The 24,079-nt window shown below is 32.9% G+C and overlaps 1 protein-coding gene across 1 annotated transcript in view; it reads right to left on the reverse strand.

Annotated features, from left to right (window-relative positions):
• LOC132910003 (uncharacterized) overlaps positions 1-24,079 on the reverse strand; it is a 227,803-nt gene that overhangs the window by 63,595 nt on the left and 140,129 nt on the right. Inside the window, exon 2 of the mRNA XM_060965345.1 lies at positions 6,281-6,719. Within this exon, the coding sequence (XP_060821328.1) occupies positions 6,281-6,719 (439 nt within the window). The remainder of the gene's footprint in view (positions 1-6,280; positions 6,720-24,079) is intronic.

Below are 24,079 nucleotides of genomic sequence, written 5' to 3' on the forward strand. Positions count from 1 at the left end.
TTTCTCTGAAACTGTTTTTATCATCTGTTACAATATTCTGATCGAAATCACGATTAACCCCTATTATTATAACGATACAGTCGTAGAAAAGAATTTTCATAAAGGGACAAATTGCGAATCTCAGTTTCGTTTCACGTCACGATTGTGTCTACATGTTACGCAGCTTGTCAGGCATGATGAGCGGTTCCACGACAAACTACATGTTATAAGCTTTCGCGCCGTTTGCACGTGACACCATTTCCAATATTACAATATATCCGTCGTAAAGCATACGCGAGGACGTTCAGACCTTGGGAATTTTCAAGAACAAATTATACAATTTAAAACTGCGTAGACATTTCTAATCGGCCATAATTCTACTTAGCGTTATGAAGTGCCCGTGACAAGTTTCTCTAATATTCCAATGTCGTGTTCATTATTCGCTATGGCTATTTAAACTCGTAGCTGTTTCGTTGATCTTTCAGGTCAATGAGAGGATTTGTATTCTGGGATCTGATTGCTGTTGTTTCTTGTAATTTAATTAAAGAATTTGCAAGTTACGTTTCGAAAGTATTGGGCATTGAGTAACAGATATCGGATAAATCGAAATAGGATGAATAAATTAGAATTGATTAGAAACGAAATTGGTGTGGTTTACAGATCCAAAGATTAATCTTTGCTAAGAAACAATTTTTGAAAGTTCAGTAACAGAGAAAGTGAAGTAATCCTTTAATAGTATAACATATATTGTACTTTATATTTTACATTAATATTTTCTATTAAACTTAAAATCAACACGTAGCATCGTCATTTTCATAAATGGGATCCATTTGTACTCGTATTTTCTTTATTTAAAATATTCTATACAATACAGTTCTGTTCCTACAGGTTCCTTTCACTTCAATAGTTCTCTCACATAAAGGAATCATCAAGAAGAAAAGTACTTTCATACGTCGTTCGATATTGTTGCATCGTGAGCATGTTGAACAACAGCACTTACGCAAATGAGATCAAGATTCGTGCGCCTTTTAACCCGTGTCTCTCTGCTTTTTACCCTGTTCATCCCTGTTTCCTCGCAGCTCGCATCCGTTTTCGTGCAAACGAGGATTTAATGGAAACCGCCCCAGTTCCGCGACTGACCGACCTTAAAGGGACTTTAAATTATCTCGCGACTAACCTGTTATGCCACATTATACTCCATGGTTGTTGGTTGTTCAAGCAAGGCTGAGCACTATCTCGTAACGAGGAATCCACGACAGCATCGCGCTTAATTCCGTTTATGAGTAGTGTTTCCCTTGATTCAACCTTGATTTATTACTATTTACTATCCTCTTCTGTAGCTAATTTGGATGACTCGGGGCATTTTCATTTATATTTCTTAAGTCGAGGTGAAAAAGATTTTTTACAAGTTTCTCAGATGAGATCTGAATGGATTTTTTAATTTATCGAATAATTTAGAATATCTTTTGTTATCTTTTTAACTTGTATAAAGCGTAGGAAAATATTTGCCTACATATTAAAAATGCTTTAGAAAATATTTTATCGGCTCGTATTATTTCACTGGTTTTATTCCTTGCACGCTTCTGTTATACTTTTATTTTTTATTCACAGCAGGGAAATATTTGTCTATAGATTAAAAATGCTTTAGGAAATATTTTATCAGTATCTGATATTTTGCTAGTCTCACTTGTGATATTTCATGAATATGTTTTCTCTGTCGTTTAGTTTTCATGGACGAGAGAATGAAATATTTATTTATAAATGAAAAATGTTTCAAATTTGCAATGATATCAAAGATCTTTAAAGAGTAACGTACTTTTTACGTTTTTAGTAGCATCTGTTAATTTATAATTGATTCTCTTGAAAAATTATTTACCAGTTACACGAAAATGCTGCGAGATTTGAATACAAAGCAAATTATGCGAGGATGATTCAGTGTTGACGTGTAGCCATTAATTTCATCTTCATTAATATCGAATAGTTCATGTTTAGTAATCGACATGCAATTAATTTTGTAATTTTCATGCAGAGCAGTGAGATAATTACAAGCGCAAAATGAATATATTAATCTGTTATCGCTATTTCGCTTCACGAAATCACGATTTACACGATCACGATCCATATAATTGAAAATTATCGCTTAAGTGTTTCTCTGTTCTATAATCAGAATTGAAATTCACGCCTCGATACAATATTGCAAGTAATTTGTTTTACAAGTGAAAATATTTTTGTCGAAATAGTTACAAATTATACAAAACTGTTACAATTAAAAGGAACAACTGGCAAAAAATTGATAAATTTTATTCAACCAATCGTCTATATACGAATAAGACACTCTCTTTGTATAGGTGTACCGTTTTTCTCTCGTTGTATTTTCTAAAATGGAAATAACTGTTTTTATAACAGATTCTGTCAAATAATTCGTAGAAATTTCTCATAAATTCACGTTGAAATCTACACGAATCTATAAAAGCAATATTATTTTAATAATTACATAGATAGTTTCTTTTGTTTAAATAAAATATCCTCTCTCTACAAGTTCCCCTTCAAGTTTTTGTATTTTTTGTCACACATCAACAAACGAAATGGTTTCTTTTGAAACAAATTTGTCTCGTTATCTAATTATCAATGTTTAGCCAGGTTCACTGGGGTTTGAAGTAACTGGGGTTAACTGGTGCTTGCCATATGATGAAGAATTAAAATTAAAAGACACACATCAATATTCTAGAACGAGGTCACAATACAAAAAATCAAGATGGAATATACAAGATTAACCCACGCATAGCTGTTGGAAAAAGGTCGTCCCATTATGTGATACGTCTAACAGAAAAATTACCGTAATACTTCATCCTATATCGCGACAAATTCTTTGCTGTTGAACCATACGTTACTACTAGCTCCACCTTTGCACAAGATAACGTAAAAATGTCTTATCAAACATTACAACTGCCAATGCTTTTAAAAGAGATAGATCTGCCCAAAAAATGATAAAATTCAATCTATGATTTCAGCTGAGCCAAGTCAATGATCAATTATAGTGGTTTCTGAGATTGTGAATACCAATAAACGTCAGTAAAAAGTCAATGAAAAAGACTATCCTACAAGTCGTAGGATTTTTTTCAATATTTCTAAAGTGATAGCAGATGAATACCATTTTTTGTTAAATTTATCTATTATCGAAGAAAGTTGTTTTTTTTTATCATTGCACTATAGATTAAAATTTCAAGAAAGTTATCCACAAGTTCCTATCATTTTTTAAATTAAGCGCAACAGAAAGCGCTTCGAACTGATTTCCTTCTACCGGTTGCTCTAGAATCGAAGGCAGTAAATTCCGTACCTGTTAAACTGTGAACTACATTATTCGAAAAGAGTTTACAACTGTAGGCGGAAGCGCGTTGTAATTAAATTCATCCAGAAGATGAGGCAGTAAAGATAGTTGAGCAAAACGAATGCCTCGGTAGTTTCGCACGAGTGAAATCCCCTTTTGTCCTGCCTACAAAATTCTTCCACACAATAAAAACTAACTACGTTAACCTGGCATATTCAGTTATGTCGGATGATTAAGTGATAATACGAAGCGCACGAAGAACGCGGTGTAACGGGAATGTACATAAAGAAATTTGTCAAAAGAACCAAGTTAATTCGAAAATACGTTTTAGAGAATACGAGGTTAAAATATTTCAGATACTTAGCGTTTGAAACGTTTAATTAGTGTAGGTAATAAATACAATTCCGAGTAAAGTAGAGCGGGATCGAAAGTAATCGTTTAACTTTGGAACGATTTCGCTAAGACTATTAGAATGAAAAGAAAGGTAATTAGTAATTAGCATATATATTTATTTGACGTTATTGAACTCATAACGATTTAACAAACCGAGTCTTTCAAATAAATCCAGTCGGTGATTAATGCATAAATGTTTTATTCTCGTTATTTTTTATTTTAAAGTGAAAAATAATAAAATTAACTGCTGAATAAATTGAAGCTGATTTTTATACCATCGCTAGAATATAATTCCTGTTATTAAATTAACGAAGAGAATAATAATTTAAAGCTTCCCGTGCAAAATAATGTACAAGCAAAGACAATTGTCGGATCTTTTTATGATTAAACAAAAAAATAAAATCACGTTGAGAAACGACATTGTATTATGCAAAGATTTAATAGAATCGTTGCAGATTTTCAAAGTGGACAAAGAAGATATTCGATTGGTATATTTCATTAGTTTTCATCGATCACGTTCTTCTCGTGCTAACACGATCGAGACAGAATCGACAAGCATGTTAAACCCATGTTGTATGACTGAACGTAAGGCAAACATTGACTGAATATTAATTAGAATTGGCGTGTTTGGGCAATAGTGTATCAATAGTCCATTTAAGCTCGATAACGCGGCTTGGGAATATCTTGCGAAAGAATCGATCGCGAACCGACCTCCTCTCCTTTTATATCCTCCAATCGTTCAGACCTTTTGTATCCACCGACTTTATCGTTAAATTAAATTCTGTTTGTTCTTGGCACGGTAAGAAGAACTCGACCGAATTAGAAACACGAAAAATCACTTACTCTCTCTTCTAGTGTTTCTTTCTCCGTTTTAGAGTCCACGAAAATTTCTATGTACGTACTTTCCGAGATTTTTGTTCGAATAGATTCCCAAAGACGATCGTTGTTAATGTTATTTCGATTAATTTTATAATTCTTTCGAAAGTTGCTCGGTTGACTGAAAAGTTTCCTTTATCAATTCGTTTGTAGCTTCTTCGATTATCTTCTTTGCGCTTTTGTTTGATTTAACTACGTTTGTTATTATTAATTAAAATAAACATATTTATTACATATTTTACGAAAAGTAGATTGTTATATTAAAGAAAATATATGCCGCTCCGTAGTTAAAAAATTGTTTACGAGTAATAGGATTAGAATTTTATTCTTATTCAGCTTAAATCATTATTTCAGTGATATATCTAATTACATAAATAATTTATATATTTTTGCGCATTTAAGTATTGAAACGACGTAAATAAATATTTGATGCGAGCTGAAGTTCAAACGAGGAATTCAATCAAAATTCCATGCATTTGTTGTTTTATTATAAAGCAGAAAAATTTGTCGTGAATCTTGGTGAAATATTCTCCGTTACATTGTTTGTAAATTACAACGTTAATTTGTTGTAATATACTAAATTACAAGCTGTTAAGATGCTCTAAATTATACGAAAGCGTTTAAAGTAGTAATTGCCAATCGTTAAAAAAGTTGGTCTAAAACTCCCAAGAAATAAATACTTAAAGCACGAGCTCAATTAGCACTCAATTACTACTTAGTTACGACAATTGATACAGTAACTTTAATTATCCTATTCGATCGCTATCGTCCAACAATTTTTAAATTATCAGAAAATCTATTTTAAGCGACAATTATTTTAAAGATACACAAATTTGCGCAATGGGGAAGAAAAAGGCTGAATGTTTTAAATCGAAATATTTTCTAACAAGTTTCACTGTTGTCAGTTTGAAGTTTTTTGGTATCAAACAGAGAATTCTTTTTAGCTGTTTTGAAAATTAATATATTATTTGAAATAATGATTATCCTACGGAAGAAAGAGTTTTTGTAGTGGAACAGTGGAGTATAAAAGCGATCAAAATCTTGAAACTTTAAGGGAAAAAATAGATGAAGTCAATAGCGATTTTATGCGAAAATTTGAGAGTACTGGTTCGGTATTTGACTGTTGGGAAAAGCATGTCTGACGTCAAAGCAGTGCGCACGTAGTTCAATATTGGAAAAACTAAGCAAACAGGCCGAGAAAATTCAAGAGAATTTAATGCATTTAATCTTTTTTCATAAGCAAACTTAATTCTGTTTATACTTCCTTGCATGTAAGCTAAATAAACGTTAGATCATTTTAAAACATTCAGTTCTTTCTTAACCGCCCTACATAGATAATGTACACACTCGACATTATCAAAAAAATGTCACTACTTTTCAATAAAAGGTCCAAATTCCATTAACCTAACTATAACCAGAAAAATTCAGTACACAGAATTTTGAAGTAGAACGCGTTGTACGATCAAACAGAGGATTAGTTTACAAGCAAAAGTACGTTCAGTATCTACAATAAATATCCTAGAACATCGACCGAATATACGTCCTTAAAAGTTTTGAAAGTTTCATTCAAAATAACAACAATACCATACAACAGGAGACTCTATTAATAATTAACATTAACGAAAAACGAAAGAATAATAAAATCATTACCGATTACTCCGATTACTCAACACCAAATCCAAAAATTACAAATTCCATGCTCACCTCTCTCTCTGTGCACTCGAACACGGCATCAGTATCTTGCCCATACTGTTCAATTTTCCTTTGGGATCGCACAAATTTCCCGACGACTGCGTTCTACGGCCGGTTAGGCCCTTTCCATTGTGTCGACTCAAATTCGACCCCATGTTGGGACTGTCGTTCTCGATCTGTGCCTCTGTCGTCCCCTCGGCAGCGTTCACGGCATTTCCGGGCGTGTTTTCCTTGTTCGGCCAGTCGAGGTACTCGTCGATGTCCTTGGCATTGACCTTGCAGGATAACGCCGGTGTAGCGGGCGCCGGCCGTGTACGCTTGCTACCTGGCTGCAGTTGAGGACGACAGCCTTTACGACGGTTGTTGGGCGATTCACCGCTCAACGAAAGCCTCTGCACTTTCCAACTGTCCTGACCTCCGCTCGCCGGAGGCACGGTTACGACTTCCTCGCCTGCAACAATCATGCCATTCCGTTTTACGCGCTGCTCGGTGACGTTCAGGGTTCACAGATATCGGCGCTGAGACGCTGAATGCTTGCGAACAACCGTTACAGGCTTTTCTTTCTTACGGTTCTTGCGGTGATTTGGATTGAGTGTTTAGGAGGGAATTGAGTGGATGGCGAATTAAGAAGCAAATTGTCAGGGGGAAATTGAAAGGCGGAAGACAGGATGCGATTCAATGGGGAAAAATGTGTAGAATATTCAAAACGGAATATTTGGTGAGTGATAAGATATACCGTGAATAATTCGTTATACTTAGCAAAAGACTCGTTATAGTACTTAATGTGTAATTTGTTATAATCAGAGTGCGGAATTTTATGCATTTAGCTATGAGGGATTTAGGAATGCGAAAGTACGTGGAATGCACGTAATATATAAAAATATATAAAACGAGCGCTATATTTCTTATAAACTTAGTTATGAATCCCATAGAGCTTAAGAGACATGGCGGAATCCGTAAAAACACATTCCACTTCTTTTCCACATCCCCTTAGGGGATGAATGTCGAAAAATCTTATCTTAGTGGCTGCTTACGTCATGGCAGCAATATGCAGCTAGAATTTCATGTTCCCTGGTTCACGAGTTTAGACTGTTCGTTGTTGAATTAAAGTCAGGACATTCGTTTTTATATATGTAAATAGTAAATGTAAATATTCAGAGTACAAATATACAGAGTACAGATATTCAGAGTACAGTACACGTTATAATATTTGGTAAGTGAAACAAGTCCCTAACGAATATATCTTACTCTTTTAGTTGAGTTCACAAAAAATTGGCAAATATGTATTATATTTACAGTTTGATTACAATATCCAGTGAATAACTGCTATAATATTTAGAGAATGATTGATTATGATATTTAGATGGTGAGACAGATTTTCGTTTAAATCTCAGTTCTTTAGCTGTGTGTGTTTAAAAGATGCGAATTTACATAAACATTCGCGGTATAATTTTTAATATCGTGCGTTTTGCAGGTTGAGTAGCTTTGGATTACGTGGGAAAAGAAATTTGGAAAAAGGTAATTCTGTATAATAACTGACAATGAGTTTCAAGTGTTAGAGGAATGAAAGACCGAGAGTACTTGAAATTAAAATGCTAGAGCTTTTTTGTCTGAATTTGATTGAATGTCTTTTAGTAATGTCTATATGATTTGTCTGAAGCGAGTAGAAGATTGAGAGAGAGTAAGAGAGAGAGGGTATGTACTATGTGGAAGATATATACATATAGCTGAATGGAATTGAGAGTGAGAGTTATTCTGCGTCATAGAGTGTATTGAACTTTATACTCAAATATTGTACGCTTAAGCTGTATATGTATGTACTTATTATTTTAATACGTTTATTTATTAAAAGTCTTAAAAGATATTTTTGTATTTTATATTTACTTCCCTTAATTAGGAAGGTGTCTACGTATCAAATATTCAGGAGCAAAAATTTGCCAGTTTTTAATGCCATAATTACAAACAAAAAAAAAAGCAAGTAGAAGCTCTTGAAGAATTATTTAGGATGATTATATAAACATACGCGATTACATTTATTAATAATAACATTACGACAATAACGCTGTTGTAATGACTAGCAAGTAAAAAAGTTAAGTGTTTTAAATTATAGATAGCGAATAAAATCATTTTCAAATTATTTACAAAGTGGAAAATATCGCTTCTTATCTTAAATATTGTATTCAGTCCATAGTTACAGACGATTTAAAGCTGGGAAGCTATTTAGCACTAATTTACGAGATGCATTCCGAGAATACTTCATGTCAGTAACAGTGCACTGATTGTTCGTTCCTCACAATCTGTTTCGTCGGTATCAAACTCCTATGGCGCTTTGAATGGGCCTGGATCATAGCCAGCATTTCGATAGGGTCATCGGAATATGTTGACGGCTTAATTCGTATTAAAATTGTTTCTTACTATATTATTTCTGCGGTCGTTTTGGACACATGAATTTAAATTCAAGATGCAATTAATTTTATTATTATACGCGAGTATCGTCATTACGAGAATCGTATTTCACTTATTATGAATATCATTAATTTTATTTATAGCATTTTTACGTAATTCACATTTCTCGTAGACGTTATCAGATACTCTTTACCTTCATAAAAATTCAATGAATCGCATAAATCAAAAGCCTACGATAAATTCAGTCGAACGAATTTAAGTAAAATAAATATATTTGTATCTTATTTTAGAAGAGAATTTTATAATAGTTTAAAAATAATTACGATTGAAGAAGCACAATTTAAAAGCATCGTTCTTTCTCGCATTTAAGAATCCTTATTAATGAAGATAGATAATACCCTCTAATTAATGAAAGAAATACATATAACATGTTTCATTTAATTATTGATTCATTTCAAAAAGTTAGCACTTGAAATATATTATTCAACGTAAAGAAGCGCTATATCGAGATAAATTAATTATTCAACTCTTTTTAATGACGGCATTCTCATTTGGAAGAGCTCACGTGAAAGTAAACGTTTTAACGAGATACGCCAGTAGGCATAGTAGATTTTTCATTTTCGTCCAAAAAGGCGAGAGGATCGTTATGAAAAATGAGGGACGGAAGCATATGGACTGAAAAGTGTGAAGGATAATAGGATTATTTAAAAGAAAATCTGGAATTATAAAAAGGGATATATTCATCCAGAATTAGAATTTTAATTATTTCGTTTGTAGAATCTGTGCATCGTTTTAAGAACAATTTTGGCAAGACCAGCTATTCGAACCGACTATTCGATATTAATATGTTGACATAAAGTGAATTACTTTCCGTGTTATCTTTGAAATATTTTAAAGTCAAAACACTCATTATCTCAAAATATTATCCTTTTCTTCTTACTTTTGTAAAAAATATGACCATTTCGAGTCAACGTACCATTTCTGTAGCTCAGAAATCACGTTGCCCTAAACACGATTAACAAGAAAAGAACGTCATAACAGCAGATTCTGAAATTACTTTTCACAAATTGTCTTTCAATTATGATCAATTATTTCCATTTACTATTTTTCGAATATTAATTTCAAACGGAATTTGTCCACATCTAGTCACACAAATCACCTTAATTATCATTCAACCGAATTAAGTTGTACTATTCAAAATTAAAGAAAGAAAACGATTTATCATTCTAATTTCTCCTTCTTCTTTTTAATCTCTATATTAAGAATAAAATTTATCCAAAACTTATCATTCAGATGAACGCACATACCTTATCTATCGTTCGATCGAATTAAGTTGCCGTCTGTACGATTCACGAGAAAAAACAATACAACAGAGTATTTTCAACATATCAGAAAATAATAGGATTCCTTGTTCCGTACGATCGTTTAAGGGCGCTAACACGTAGCGCGGCGTTCAAAGCGCATACCTTTAACGCTGCGTTTATCGAGCTCGATTCATAGGCGTTGCACGATATTGCGGCGAGATACTAATATCCATGGCGCACGAACCTCGTTGCATAACTGTATTATTAATGACAGACGTGGAGCGTACGCACGTGCGCGCACGCTAAGGCACGCATTCATCGAACGGAGCAGGAATAATTGAAAGCGGTGCCGCGCGCTGCTTGTTGCGTCTGCAGCAGCCAACTTTTAATTCGACGAAAGAATCGGCTGCGTTTCAAGAACCCGTTCCAGTGAATTGCGATAGGCGCGTCTAACTTGCTTTTCAAGTGTCTGATTAATGGCATCGCTGGAGTATACGTCTTTTTAGTGGATATTTAATTCAAACGCTGTCAATTTATTTTAAAGATCGTGGATTTGTAAGCGGAAGAGTTTCTACAAGGAACTGTAGATATTTGTAAATTAAATCTGCGAGATAAAATTAGCGAGTTCGTTTCGTCGATATTTTCTTCAATAGGAAATTTGAATGTTGCCGATTTATTTTGAACGATTATGAATTTGTAAATATACATTTAGTGTTTTTATGAGGGACTATAAAAATTTGTAATTTAAATTTGTAAGATAAAATTATCGAATTCGGTTCGTTATACTTTTGTAGATAGAATTTTATAGATAGAAAATTTAGATACTATCAGGCTTCGGGAAAACTATCAGTGGTATTTTAATTAACATTCGATTTACTATATCCATTACTGTGACGTATTTCAGACTCTTTGTAAGTTTTAATGTTTTGGTAAACAATTCTATAAATTTGTAAATTTATGAGATAAAATTATTAAGTTAATAATGTATCTCAGACTTTCTATTTTTACAGTTATCACCAACACGTAGGTGTTTTAGACCAAAGTAATGATGACTTTTATTCAAATGAAAACCTTATTATCCTTGCTTGATAATAGTAATAGGACTATGTAGTTTATTTATTCTAATATATCTGAGTACATACACATGCACATACTACAGGTCGATAGTTTCAGTATTAACAAATATTATTCTATCTCTCCTCAGCAGAAATTGGACAAAATGGTAAGATAACTTGACCATTATGATTCTCGGAAAATAACGCTCATAAATTTTTATTTATGAAATTACGTCATGCTTGTTGTGTACTGTGATGAAGATACGGGTAGTGAATAGCTCAAAGAGAAAGTTATTCTTGCATTCGGACATTTGCAAACAGGAAATACTCCGGAAAGCGTTCGTACTATTTCGTAGAAATATTATCTACGTAGAAAATATATATGTTGACAGAAAAATCATAATTAACTCCCACAATTTTTAAATGCTAACGCTTTACTGATCGTTTATATTATCCAAAAATTAATCTATGTTATTAACTATTTTTATAATCGAATAAAGTAAGCAAGTTTAAATAAATTTCATTAATTATATTTTTATAGCACTTCATTCGGAAATACTCCGTAGAGAGAATTCCTATCCAGTTTTCCGAACTCGATGTATCGCAAATTTGCTAAAATGGGAAGGTTACACATGCTCTTGAGTTAGCAAATCACTTTGCAATTCCAAGTTTAAGTTTGACTTCCGGCGCTCTCGTAAGTTTATGACACGTTATGTAGAAACAGGAAGAAAGTTTCGAGTGCTCCGAAATTCTAATTAGAAACTGGGACTTTCTATAAATACATAGTTTAATTAAATGATGCCGAAGAAAACAAATAAATCAATTTCGATTTTCAAAACATACAGAATCTTTTCAACATAGCAATCTTTTATATCTATAAATCGTTTAATATAACTTGCACCCATTCAAATGTTGTCTTAATATATAGAATATTTTTAAATTGTTCATCTGATATTTGTGAAAATGCGAGAATTTTATTAAAATTCTTTCTAATCGTGTAGAAGTTCTTAGAACACATCGCAATACCGTGTACGAAAAAATATTATGAGAAAGAGGGGACGATACTAAAAACGAACAGTAGACTAAGAGACAATCGTTCCCTCTTCCTGAAACTATAAGTAATTCAATTCTTTGCTTTCCTCCAATTTCCTTCACTATCATCTTCTATAATTCCATTCTATTGATAACATATCTTCGTTAAGATCCGTTTAAAGGCGAAGAATCCTTAGCATAGAAGAGAGCCACGTCGCAAAAGCATAATTTTTATGGCCGTTGTAAATCAATTTCGTATATCAGGCCAGTATCAATTTTCCTCTCTTCTTGTCAACGTTTCGTCACATTCATTACCATAATTACAGTCTCGTACAGAGTTCTCAAGAATTTATGTTTCGCGGCAAAAAAAGCTTACAAAAGGCAATGCAGAAAGAATTATCTACTTATACGAGGCGAAATTGCCGGCATACAATTACCAAACACAGTGATTGCCGCACTAAAAAAATATTTCACGTGATACACATTATCCTTTTACGTTACAAAACAATAGCGATAGTAATTTCGCTATCGGTGGCAATCGTTGAAAAATGATAATTTCAGTGTTTTAGCTACGAGAATGAACCGTTATGAAAGACGACAACGGAACAAGAACCCTGTTTTCCCCTGACTAGCAGAGGTTTTAACACAGTTTTTACCTTAATTACACACCAGTATCCCGAGTTTTTCCCGAAGTCGCGAGGGAATATTCGTAACAGAGCGTTGACAGGGTGATTTTATATCGTCCGCGGTGCGTAAACGCGTGAGAAGGAAAATAAGTCGAACGGTGCGTCGGAAACCACCGTTGCATCGGTAATTGCACCTCACCAGTGCATGACTCATTTATAACGCATGAGTTTCTAACTATCAGACTTACGCGAGACAGGCTCGGCCACGTTTTTCAACGAAAAACGGGCGTGACGATCTGTCGCGAACTGTAATTTTGCGGGGGGAGAAAAAAGAAAAAAAAAAAAACAAAAGAAAAAGAAGAAGAAGGAAAAATTAAAAAGAAGGTATCAGCAACGTTCTTGTTGTTCGAATTTTTAATTCGAAAAAGTTTTATAGCTATGTACTTACTTTTATCGTAGCTATCCAAAGGAGTAATAATATTCATTTGTATGATTTATAATGATTATGTGTTGGGAGGAATAGTAATGGTCGAAAGTGATAGAGCGACGTTGGTATGTTGATGTATTATAGTTGCGAAGATGTAATATGATTGAAAAGCGAAAAATAATGATTCGTGAAATTTTGTACCGAATAACAAATGACGAATCAGTTAAGTTTCTTTAAGAAGAGATAGGAATATTTCTTTTGCGATTCTTGAATTATAAGGAGAATATATACTAAACATATTATGTTTAGTCATCGCATAATTTCTTACTTTGGTAAAATTTTGTGTAATTCCTAGGTTTCTACGGTGAGGTTCTTTTCTTACGTAATAATTCATTTATAATAACACAATCATTCATTCGAATGTCGTATTAAATTATTAGTAATTTAAGGAAACTCCTAAACACTGATTAACTAATAGAGTTACGATAATTTCTTGCATCCAAGCATATTAATTTTAATGTTGACATAGTTCTGGTATTGCTGCAGGTAATATTCCCTACTGTCAATAGAATCTCTATTAATCGAGTTTCTCGACTATTAGTGAGCAGTATTATTCACGATATCGATATTGAACAAGGTAGGTATAGAACAACAAATAAATAATGCTACAATAAATAACGATATTTACTATCTTTAGTGTGAACAATACAATTTTGATAGTACTAATACATCATATTAACGTCTTATGCATGCAGCGTTGTGTCACGTTTAATACTTAACACTTAAATGTTATAAAATATCTGTTCTATGCTTCTCACTTATTTACTATATGTGTTTTTTTATTTTATTTCGATATTATTTCAAGTAAAATTCAAGTTTTTTGTGTCTAGAAATCATATAATATCAATATAATTGTAAAATGATTTCTGTTATTCAACTAACCGAGCTGCCACAAATTGCTACATAAAATAGGAAAATATGTGAATATAAAATTGTAAATACAGAGTTTCTAGAATTAGTGTAATGACATTTAGGATCAGAATATTACTATAAATTGTTAATGATTTTAATCGTCTTGAATTTAATTTACTCAAAGGTCTACTTCGTACGATTATCTAATACTTTGTATAAAAACATTAAAAACTCGGATTATAATTTATATCTTCTAAAAGTTGGAATTCTCGCGTTATAAGATTATAATTATGGCCATTAATGCTCACTGGTTAAACAGATTTGAAAGTAAAGCATTCAAGAAACGAACGTTACATTCCTTCTACCATAACCATTTACGTTATGTTATTATGTAGCGAGTGTAATGAAAATGAATTGCTACAAATAATTTATGTGATTCTATCTAAGCGATATACATATTTAGCAACGTGATAATCAAATTCTTGTTGCGTTAGACGCATTTGCGCTTTCACGAGCTCATTATTAAATGGATAGCATGAGGTACGACTGGTTTCTGAACTAACTAACGTTAACAGCTGTAACTTATGCACGATCTGTTTGTGTAGATAGTTAAATAGATCACGAAGTAGCGTTTTTTTTTTCTTTTTTTTATCGATGACCATAAAAGGTAACCTTCGCGGCTATATGCGCAGTTTTTCCTTCTGGTTGCAGTCAAAGAGAAAACGTACTATACGTAAGTATATACATAGCTTTTTTAAATGCTACGCTTTTATCGAGGACAAGCAGATCGATGTTATTCATAATTGAAAGGGATAACACAGTTTTATAACTGAGGTCTGTTTGTAATGCTTTAGATTTTGTTGCTGTTATGGAGAAAAAAGAATGTGATAGAAAATGTTATATTGAAATAAAATATATACAGCAACTCGCGAGTATTTGAATATTTCCTGGAATAATTTTGATGAATATATTGCGTATATTTCGTGAAACTTTATGAATGTTCGTTCATACCGTAACGACACAAAATTATCACGATTACAATAGAATTTAAAAGTAATTATTTATTATAGGTATAAGTATGTCGACGTTCGTTAACATAATAAACAACATACTGTTTGAACAAATTTGTCATTTTTATGAAGTGGACGTTTTCAATAAATATTTCATAATTGTTATACGTATACATTTTCGGATTTTCAATTTGCGGATTCATTTTTCGCTTTTCAATTCTATCAATGGAACCAAGATAGTTGTATTATATCATACGAAATTGTAATAACTAACAATTTCATTATACAAATGTATATAACATAAATTAAATTTTACATTCATTATATCTGTTGGCTTTTAAGATGCGCAGAAAAATAAGGAAACGAATATTATTTTACAAAGAATTGTTAACTACGTTACTACAAATCTGAAACGTTTAAAAAAAAATGCGAAATTTTAAAGATTACAAAAGTTCCTCTGTCAATTATTCTCTGTTTAAATAATCGAATATTCTCTTGCTTTGAGTATCTTTAACGATTCGATAACGAATAACGAATAGCGGATCTCCAATAATGAAGCAAAGGCTATGATACGTATGGAATTTTTGGGAAAGTAGAGTAGAGAATGGAATTTTTTTAAAAGATACAATACTGACAAACGTGTGGATAATGTTTTTTTAAAATCGGTATCCTGAAAGTGCTCTTATCAATACCTAGCATTATAGATAAAAATGTAAATAAATGTTCGATTAATCGAAAATATAATAGTAAAATACGATGAAAAGTATAGTGGCAAACGAATGAATATATTTTTGTACGTATTTTTAATAACAATACAGAGTTCTAATTAATAAAATCAAATAATATCAGGTCTCTAATTGTTATATTTCCAAGCATATAAACACAAGACTGCTTTCAAATTTTTATTTCAAATAACAATCGCAAACTGAATGGAATTGGATTCTCGTATAAAGTCATTTCCTATTTATATTCTCGCCATTGTACACTGTACATGCACAAAAGTTCGCTTATCGTTTCAAATAAAATCCAAAAAGATATACTCTTTCATTGAATCGAACTTTCCTTTACGATAAACGCTAAGAATGATGAATGAGCCACAGTATGCATCGATCGTTCCCCTTCTCGATCGTTTTGTTTCGAATGAAAATGTTGTCGATTAAACGGACGCTGAACAAGACGCTAATTTACTGTACCGAAAACGTCGAACGTCCCATCATCCGTCTGTTAACTGGATCACAAAAGTCAATTACGAGCTTAACTGCTATCAGACACGGTACGTTCATTCGACATATCTGAGAAGCATCTAGCTAAACTGTAGACAACTGTTTGCACACGATAGAACGGTACATTCACGATACGTTTGTTCTCGATTAGCCGGATTCAAAGATACAAGACAGGACAGAGACAGAGGAGATATCCAGGTCAGGTTCAATCGATAAGCATTGGATCCAGTTCGTTGGTTAAAACTTTACGACGTCTAAATTCATCCGTACTTACTGCGATTCCGAGATAAGCGTCACCTTTTGAAAAGAGGCTGTCGTATAGGAGGGTGAGCTGGTAAAGGACGATTCACACTTCCTGTGCTTCAACGCGATAGACACCGTATTTTGGTCTGGTATATTGTTATCTGGAAATTTATGTTATTGCGGAGGAACGGAAAACATAGGGAACGTCGATGATAACGGTTTTCTTGCGAAGGATAAATTCCACTTTTATGTAGCTTTTCTGTAGCTTTGAATTGGATTAACCCTTTAAGCGAAGAAAGAATTTTTGCACACAATTCGCTAAGTAGCAAGTGATATTTTATGATATAGCGGTTAATGTTAACGGTAAAATGTTAGAAAATTTGGATTTTCCTTTACTCGTCCAATTCTACGTATTATATTTTCCATTTTATAATTCTATATTCTCTAATTATTATCCAAACTTCTATATAATTATTTTTCATATTATTAAGTAAGATAATTTTGTGGATTAATATACTGTGATTAATACATTATTGAAAAATTAATTGTTCAATATGATTGAAACATTCGATTATTATCAGTCAAATAGAAATTAAGCGTTTAGTATTTAAGCAATTATATTTAATATAATTATATACATATTTTACTTGATTTGTAATTGAATTACATCCTTTGACGAGGTGTTACTTGACTGTAAAACTATAGGTAGAGTAATCTGCAATGATTTCATCCATTATGTATATTACTCATGCGTGCAGTGGAACATTATAACGCGACGAAATTGAATACCAAAAATTAATTTGTAATTGATCAAAATTCAATTCACTTATGCAAAATTCATCACGTAGATTATCACGTAGACAATCTTACTAAATTATTTCACTATTCGAATATTCATATCGTAATATTATAATTTTCGAATATAAATGTGCTTTTGGTCATAGGATAAACCAAGAAATTACCGAGATCAATGTTAGACGATTCGCTTAAGTTAATACAAAAATCAATGAACATTTGTTGGAAGGTTATAATTTTCAAATAAATTTTTTATTCCACGAAAGAACATGAAATTTCTAACCTACGATTAATTATACTCTTATACTCTATTTTATTCTATTAAATAAAATTCTCGTGATTAATTTGCAGAGTAGTATCTAATATCAAATTGTGTGTTTAATTTCAACCTACAATTTTAATATAGTCTCGCGTTAAATATAAAAAAGGAAGGTAACATGTGAATTAGTGTTGGAACGTTGAAAATATTCGACGTGTTGGAACCGACAAAAAGAATCTGGGTCGATGTCGAAGATTATTGGCGTTCTAAAAAGAAGTTCACGGAAGGATGGATGGTTGATCTGAAATTTATTACCCCGAACGAGAATTTCCCGCAACTTTAGCCGCTGTCGAATCAACAGAATGAGAGGGACGTTGATTGTTCGCTCGTAAAATTTTTTGATCAAACTGTTCCTCTTTAAAATCGCCCAAACCTCTGTGATCTTATGATTGAGGAAGGCAGGGAAGATGAAATGAAACGAAAGTGATCTGCGAAAGTAGATGGAACCTCGAAACGATTTAGTACGCGTTATCGTATGTCGAAGTACAAAGCAAAGATATTTGATTTTACAAAGAAGACGAAAATATTAACACCTTTCATCGATTATCTAGATAAAGATTATAAACGCAAATATTAATCCATATCGGAAATTTTATCTGTCACCTGAATGAAAACAGATAATAATATGAAGCAGCTGATATAATACACTTTTAAATAGAGAATAAATATTTGAAATATCATTTTTACCTACATAATCTAATCCTATTTAAATTATATTCTGTAAAAAGTAAACAAGTGTCTGGGTATTTTGCAGTGGCACGGTAGAATTCGATTTACTGGAACGAAATTTTAGTTAATGATTAATCGAACTTTTGCTGCTTGAATTCACGTACCAGAACGCGAGCTCCGATTGTGTGAACGAAAAATAATAGGTGGTAGGGAAAATTGGTGAGCTCCTATTATATGAACTGCAATTATACAAACTGTTTGTTCCCTGGCAAATTCAGATAAATGGAGTTCCGTTGTAGTGTACATCGTTTACTATCTCAACTCAACATCAACACGATCTTCGTTCAATTCGTTTCCAATGAAAATCCCTTAAATCTAAAACCCGTAAAGATAAACCATAGAAAATACCGATACGAAAGAGCAATGGAACGAAAACAAGGGATGTCTTCTGACTGTCAAGAAGGGAAAAGAGTCCTTCCAGTCAACTGTCGTTCGAAGACGAAAATCTATGGCGCGTATAAATGGAGATGGGTCGCGCTGGATCGTAAGCCAATTCGCATTATGCGGAGCACGTACTTCCCAATCAAGCGGACCACGGCGTATCCGGTCGTGCTGAAACCATTCCAGGAAAATCCATTTACATGGCAATTAAACAGCGTCCACGGTGGATTTATTATGGATAGGTCAAAGGCAGTGGCCGCGGTATCGCCTTGGATAATTAAACAACGCTCGACGAAATATCCAGCCTCTCGTGTTTACGCGTATTATGCAAATGACCGGGCCGTGGTGTCGCGTTAACACGTAGAAATAATAATATTCGCGGAGCGTGTCGCGTTACGAATCGGTTCCCAATGTTCGATTTCGAAAGCAACGACTAAACCTTCTGGCTGTTTCGCTTCGCGGTATTACGCTTTTGCGAACGCTAGTATTCGCGGGGTAAAATATTAACGATATTTCTTGGTTCTCATTTCCAACTATTGTGTGAAAATTTCCAATTGTTTGTGGTTTACTCCGAATACTATTTTATGCTCAGAAAGGATCGTCGAATTTGTTGATTTATAAGAAGCCTGGAATATCGAAGCATAATTTCACAGTTTGGAATGTAATCGGGAAATTAATGTAAGTAAAATAAAACTGTGATAAATTGGATAATCATAATCAAAGGAATATTTAGATATATCTCTGGAATAATCTTATTGCTTCTAAGGAAAGACGAAATATTTTGTAATATTTATGACAACTTTTTTTCTAAGTACAATCGATAATTCCTATAGTTTCTAGACATAACGTCTGCATGTATATCGTTCTATATCTGATACACCATACGATCGTATAATAGATCATATTACTATATTACTTCTGTAATTTATAATCAGAATAATATCTTCTTAGAAGATTTACAGCTCATATTCCTTTTTATTCACAGTCAAGAATGAAATTACTTATTCAAAACTGAATGCAGCAGACAATCATCGGTACGATAAAAGGTTCCGTGGAAGATATTTATTATCTATTTCCACCACATGTCTGTAAGTTACGACATCGGATAAAAGGCGAATAACGAAATTCCAAGAACAAATATCCATCGAAGTCATAGCTAGGTTACGTACTTTCGTTTCTTAAGACAAAGAAAACAAGTTTTCCCGTAATTTACGGCGCCTATCGCTTACACCAGTCACGACGTCCTAATGCTTCTCTAATTCAAAACTAACGATTTCATTACGAGCTGCAGAAATACGTCGTGAAATCGCAATAAAAGGTACAAAAAGCCTCATCGAGAATTACATGGACAGATCATTAAGCTTGTACTGGAGACGGTGTAATAATATTCCCTACTTTTGATTCGATGAGAAATACCTTCGTCCTCGGACGAACAGTCCAACAGAATGATTGTAATAAACCGCGATTATCGTTCCCTTCGTGGAATTACTTTAGAATAAGGCAAACGAGCTAACTGCAAGCGTCGTTACCGGCTTGCCATTGCCCTATAATCTGCAACGATCCTCAGATTCTTAGACTTAATGCGGACGAACGATTTTTTTCTTGAGTGCTTCCACGGCAGGCACGTAACATGAAATGTATAGATAGCAATGCATATTGTGACGATTTATTAGATGTGAAACAGTACATTGTATCCCTCTTTACATGGTGTTTGTCATCGACATATACTTGTACTGTTGTAATTTCTATATATGCGTTTGAATTTCTTCCAGACTTTATCAACAGTCTTATTATAGTATCAATAAAATTTTAATAATATTTCACAGTTCACAATATGTACAGAAACTGATACGAAATTTATTCTAGCCGGATCTACTTAATTAGTATACAAACGCATAACAGATGATACTTTGAAGAGACGAATACTTTTGGTAGTCACCGTACGACTATCACGTTATATAGAATCTCATTGTATTTTAATTCTGACAAAATCGTTCGTTTGTATCGACTCTTAATGCTGGGTTTACACGGAATTCTTTGCAATAAACAATTCCTAGATCAGAAATTGATAGGCAAATGAGATTACGAAAGGATGACAGACGTTTATCTCACCTGATGTAAAATGTTTTCTTTCCTAGACGCACAGTGGCACACAGGTTACAACGAACGATGGACCCATGAAAATCGGCCTTCACTCCCGTTGGAACGACTGACTCATCGAACTGGTATGAGAGACTGAATGAGCTCCGTAGTACCGATAATGCTAAAATGTGTGTTATGAACATAATTGATAAGGGGAAAGCGTCATTCCGGCAAAGATATCGGTGATGCCGGTGTTTATGCACGAACGAGACCCCATCGTGATATTATTGGCTTCACGATCTGTTAAAATTAACACGTTATGCGTGAAATCTCCATGTTATTCCTCTCTCCACTCCGATGTTCAGTTATATCGGATTATTATGGCGTGATTGTGATTCGAAGTAACGGTCTATTGGAATTTCATCTTGTTATAATGGAATACATAATGGAAGGCAGTTTATTGTGATTGTAATTTAATTCTGTTTGTTGCTCGATTGAAATCTTTCTATGGTAACATTACTTATCGTATTAGTTCGGTAATATTTATAATAAAAAGATTCAGATAGAAGAGTTTATTTTTAGTTTGACAAAATGTGGAGATGATGTTGTTTGGATTAATCTTAGATAATATATTTTACTGGGTTTGTTATGTTTATTATATTAAAGTATTAAATATATTTGTTAGATTTGTTTGTAATTGAAATTTTAATTATCGTACGTATATTTCATAGATTTGTACTAATACATGAAATTATATATGAATTACGTGTTAGATATCACTATTCATTATATTTACTTCTATCAATCTGTATATTTTTAATATAATATGTCATATTATGCTATGTACTATAATTAAAACCGTGACTATAGATCTTTGTAAATAACATTCAATAAAGAAGATCAATTTTAAGACGAAACAGCTCGGATAAGTTAAAGTCGTTTGTTTAAGTGACGAGACTTATAATATTATTCTTGGAAAATATTATTAACTCGAATACGATAAAAAGGTTTATTAATTTTTGCACAATGTCTTTGAACTTCCTCTTTGACATCAAACAAAAAATTATACAAAACTGCGAAAGGAGAGAAGATTTCCAGAGCGTGAAAACTGATCTATTTAGTCTTCTGTCAGAGAATTTAGAGCTTCGAACAAGTTAAATTCATCTTTATCAACCTAAAACTATCACAGGAAATTACACGATAAGTACAGTTTTCTTGATTATCAGTTTATTGATTAAAAAGAAAGAAACTAGGAGTAAGTCAGATACACAGAATTCGATAGGTGTACGTAGATTTTCATGACGAATCGTATTTACCCTGAAACAGTGAACTACTTTATGAATCTTTTGCGTAGCTACACGAAATCTCTGAGTCAAGCCAGTCTCGTCGGATTAAATTCCCTTTCTCACGAAGAATTTCCATGAAACGAATGACAATGAACACGTACCCCGAGCCACCATTATTTCTTGGAAAAATTTTCTTTGCTTTACAAAAAAAAAAAAAAAAAAGAGGCAAACACGGAGAAACGGAAAGCTCGACGTTAAGCTTCTATCGCAAAACGAGCATTAAACTGTCACTTTCCTTGAGGCGTTATTCTTATCACGCCTGACTACGATAAAGAGTAACAATAAGTTACGCGCTCTCACTTTTCTCGGTGCTTCGTTAGAAAAAGGAAACCTCGCGGTGAGGAACATGGGAAGAGGAACGAAAATCCTTGCACGGTGCGTCGCGAGGACGCAAACCTGATGGATAAAATGCAGCCTGTAGTGACCTTGACTTCTTTATGACAATCGATGGCTTCAGTGTCTTTGATGATCCTCACAATGATCGTAAAGTCGGTTATTCAGCAAATGAAACAATTATTTGCCAGCTCAGTATATTACGAGTATTTATGAACAGAGATAATTTCTCGACATAAACAAAGTTCAGGAGCTCTAGTGTTTTATCTGTGATCTATGATATTTGTCTTTTCACTTGTATCTTTATACGAATATTTTTTGAGCAAGGGAATCTCGAAATAGTAGGTTGCAGCATATGAAATCGTACTTCAATAAATCCCAAACAAGATTCGTTGATATGCGTTAGAAAGATTAAAGTCACAATGATACATCTAGATAAGTAAAAATATTTATTGCAAAAAGATGAACACCTAACTTATGACTCGTAACATTTGTTTCATAACATAGTTTCAGTAATAATATAAGAGAATCCTATGAAGAGTAAAATGTAAAAAATTATATACAAAAGCGATCGACTGTAGTTATAATTGTAATTATAATCCTCGACCGCCGTAAAATTTGTTGCTTCAACAATCGTATGATCGCAGCCTAACTCGCGTCTTTGGATACCAGCAAGCTCCAAGCGAGAATCCGCAGCTTTAGAAGTTTCTACGGCATGAACGATGATCTTTCAACTTGTTCGAGTTTCCAAAGTACCATAATGTAGTAGGATGTGTTTCATCTTCGCGATAAGAATATGGAGTTATGCGATTCGCGACGGCGATACTTTAACGTAATGGAAAGTAGTCGATCGCTTTTAATAAATCGATATTCGTGGCTCGAATGTTGCGATATTTTTGGCGAGTTTCGTCGTGGTTACGAAATGCGGTTTCCTTTAACTTTTCGTTGAATTAGTGCATGGAGTTTGCTTACTGAGAGTTCGTGCTGAGCGATACGGATCTTTGTAATGATAAAATCACATGACGTTAAATATATATAATGTACATGTAATATACTACATGTGTAATATATGTAATTTATGGAAAGTTTATAAATATATGGAAAAAAGTGTAGAATACATGCACAGAATAATCAAAATTATACGATATATTTAATGAAACGTACACGTTATAGTATTTAGAAAAACGTACATATTATAACATTTAGAAAATATTAATTTGCATGAAAATCTGCAATCTGGTTATGAGATTAATTATAAAAAAAATTGGGAGGTGAAATAGAAGATCTTCAATAGATTCAAGAAACATATTCCTGTTAATAATAATCGTTTGAATGTTATGAGCTTTCAACATTAACCATCGTTACAGATCTAGAGGAATAGATGGTAAAAGTAGGAATAAATATTGGATTTAATTATGACAATTTTAAAAGCCGAAACAAATTGTTTTATTAATCATTTAAGATAAATTATTATTATATTAACTTCATAAATTGAACAACAAAGAAAAGTGATATGTTACAAATATTTTTAAAATTTTCATTATAATTTATTGTTATTTATGTAGTTTCTTTGCAATAAATAAACTTA

Source organism: Bombus pascuorum, chromosome 8, assembly GCF_905332965.1.
Source record: "Bombus pascuorum chromosome 8, iyBomPasc1.1, whole genome shotgun sequence".
Lineage (NCBI taxonomy): Eukaryota > Metazoa > Arthropoda > Insecta > Hymenoptera > Apidae > Bombus > Bombus pascuorum.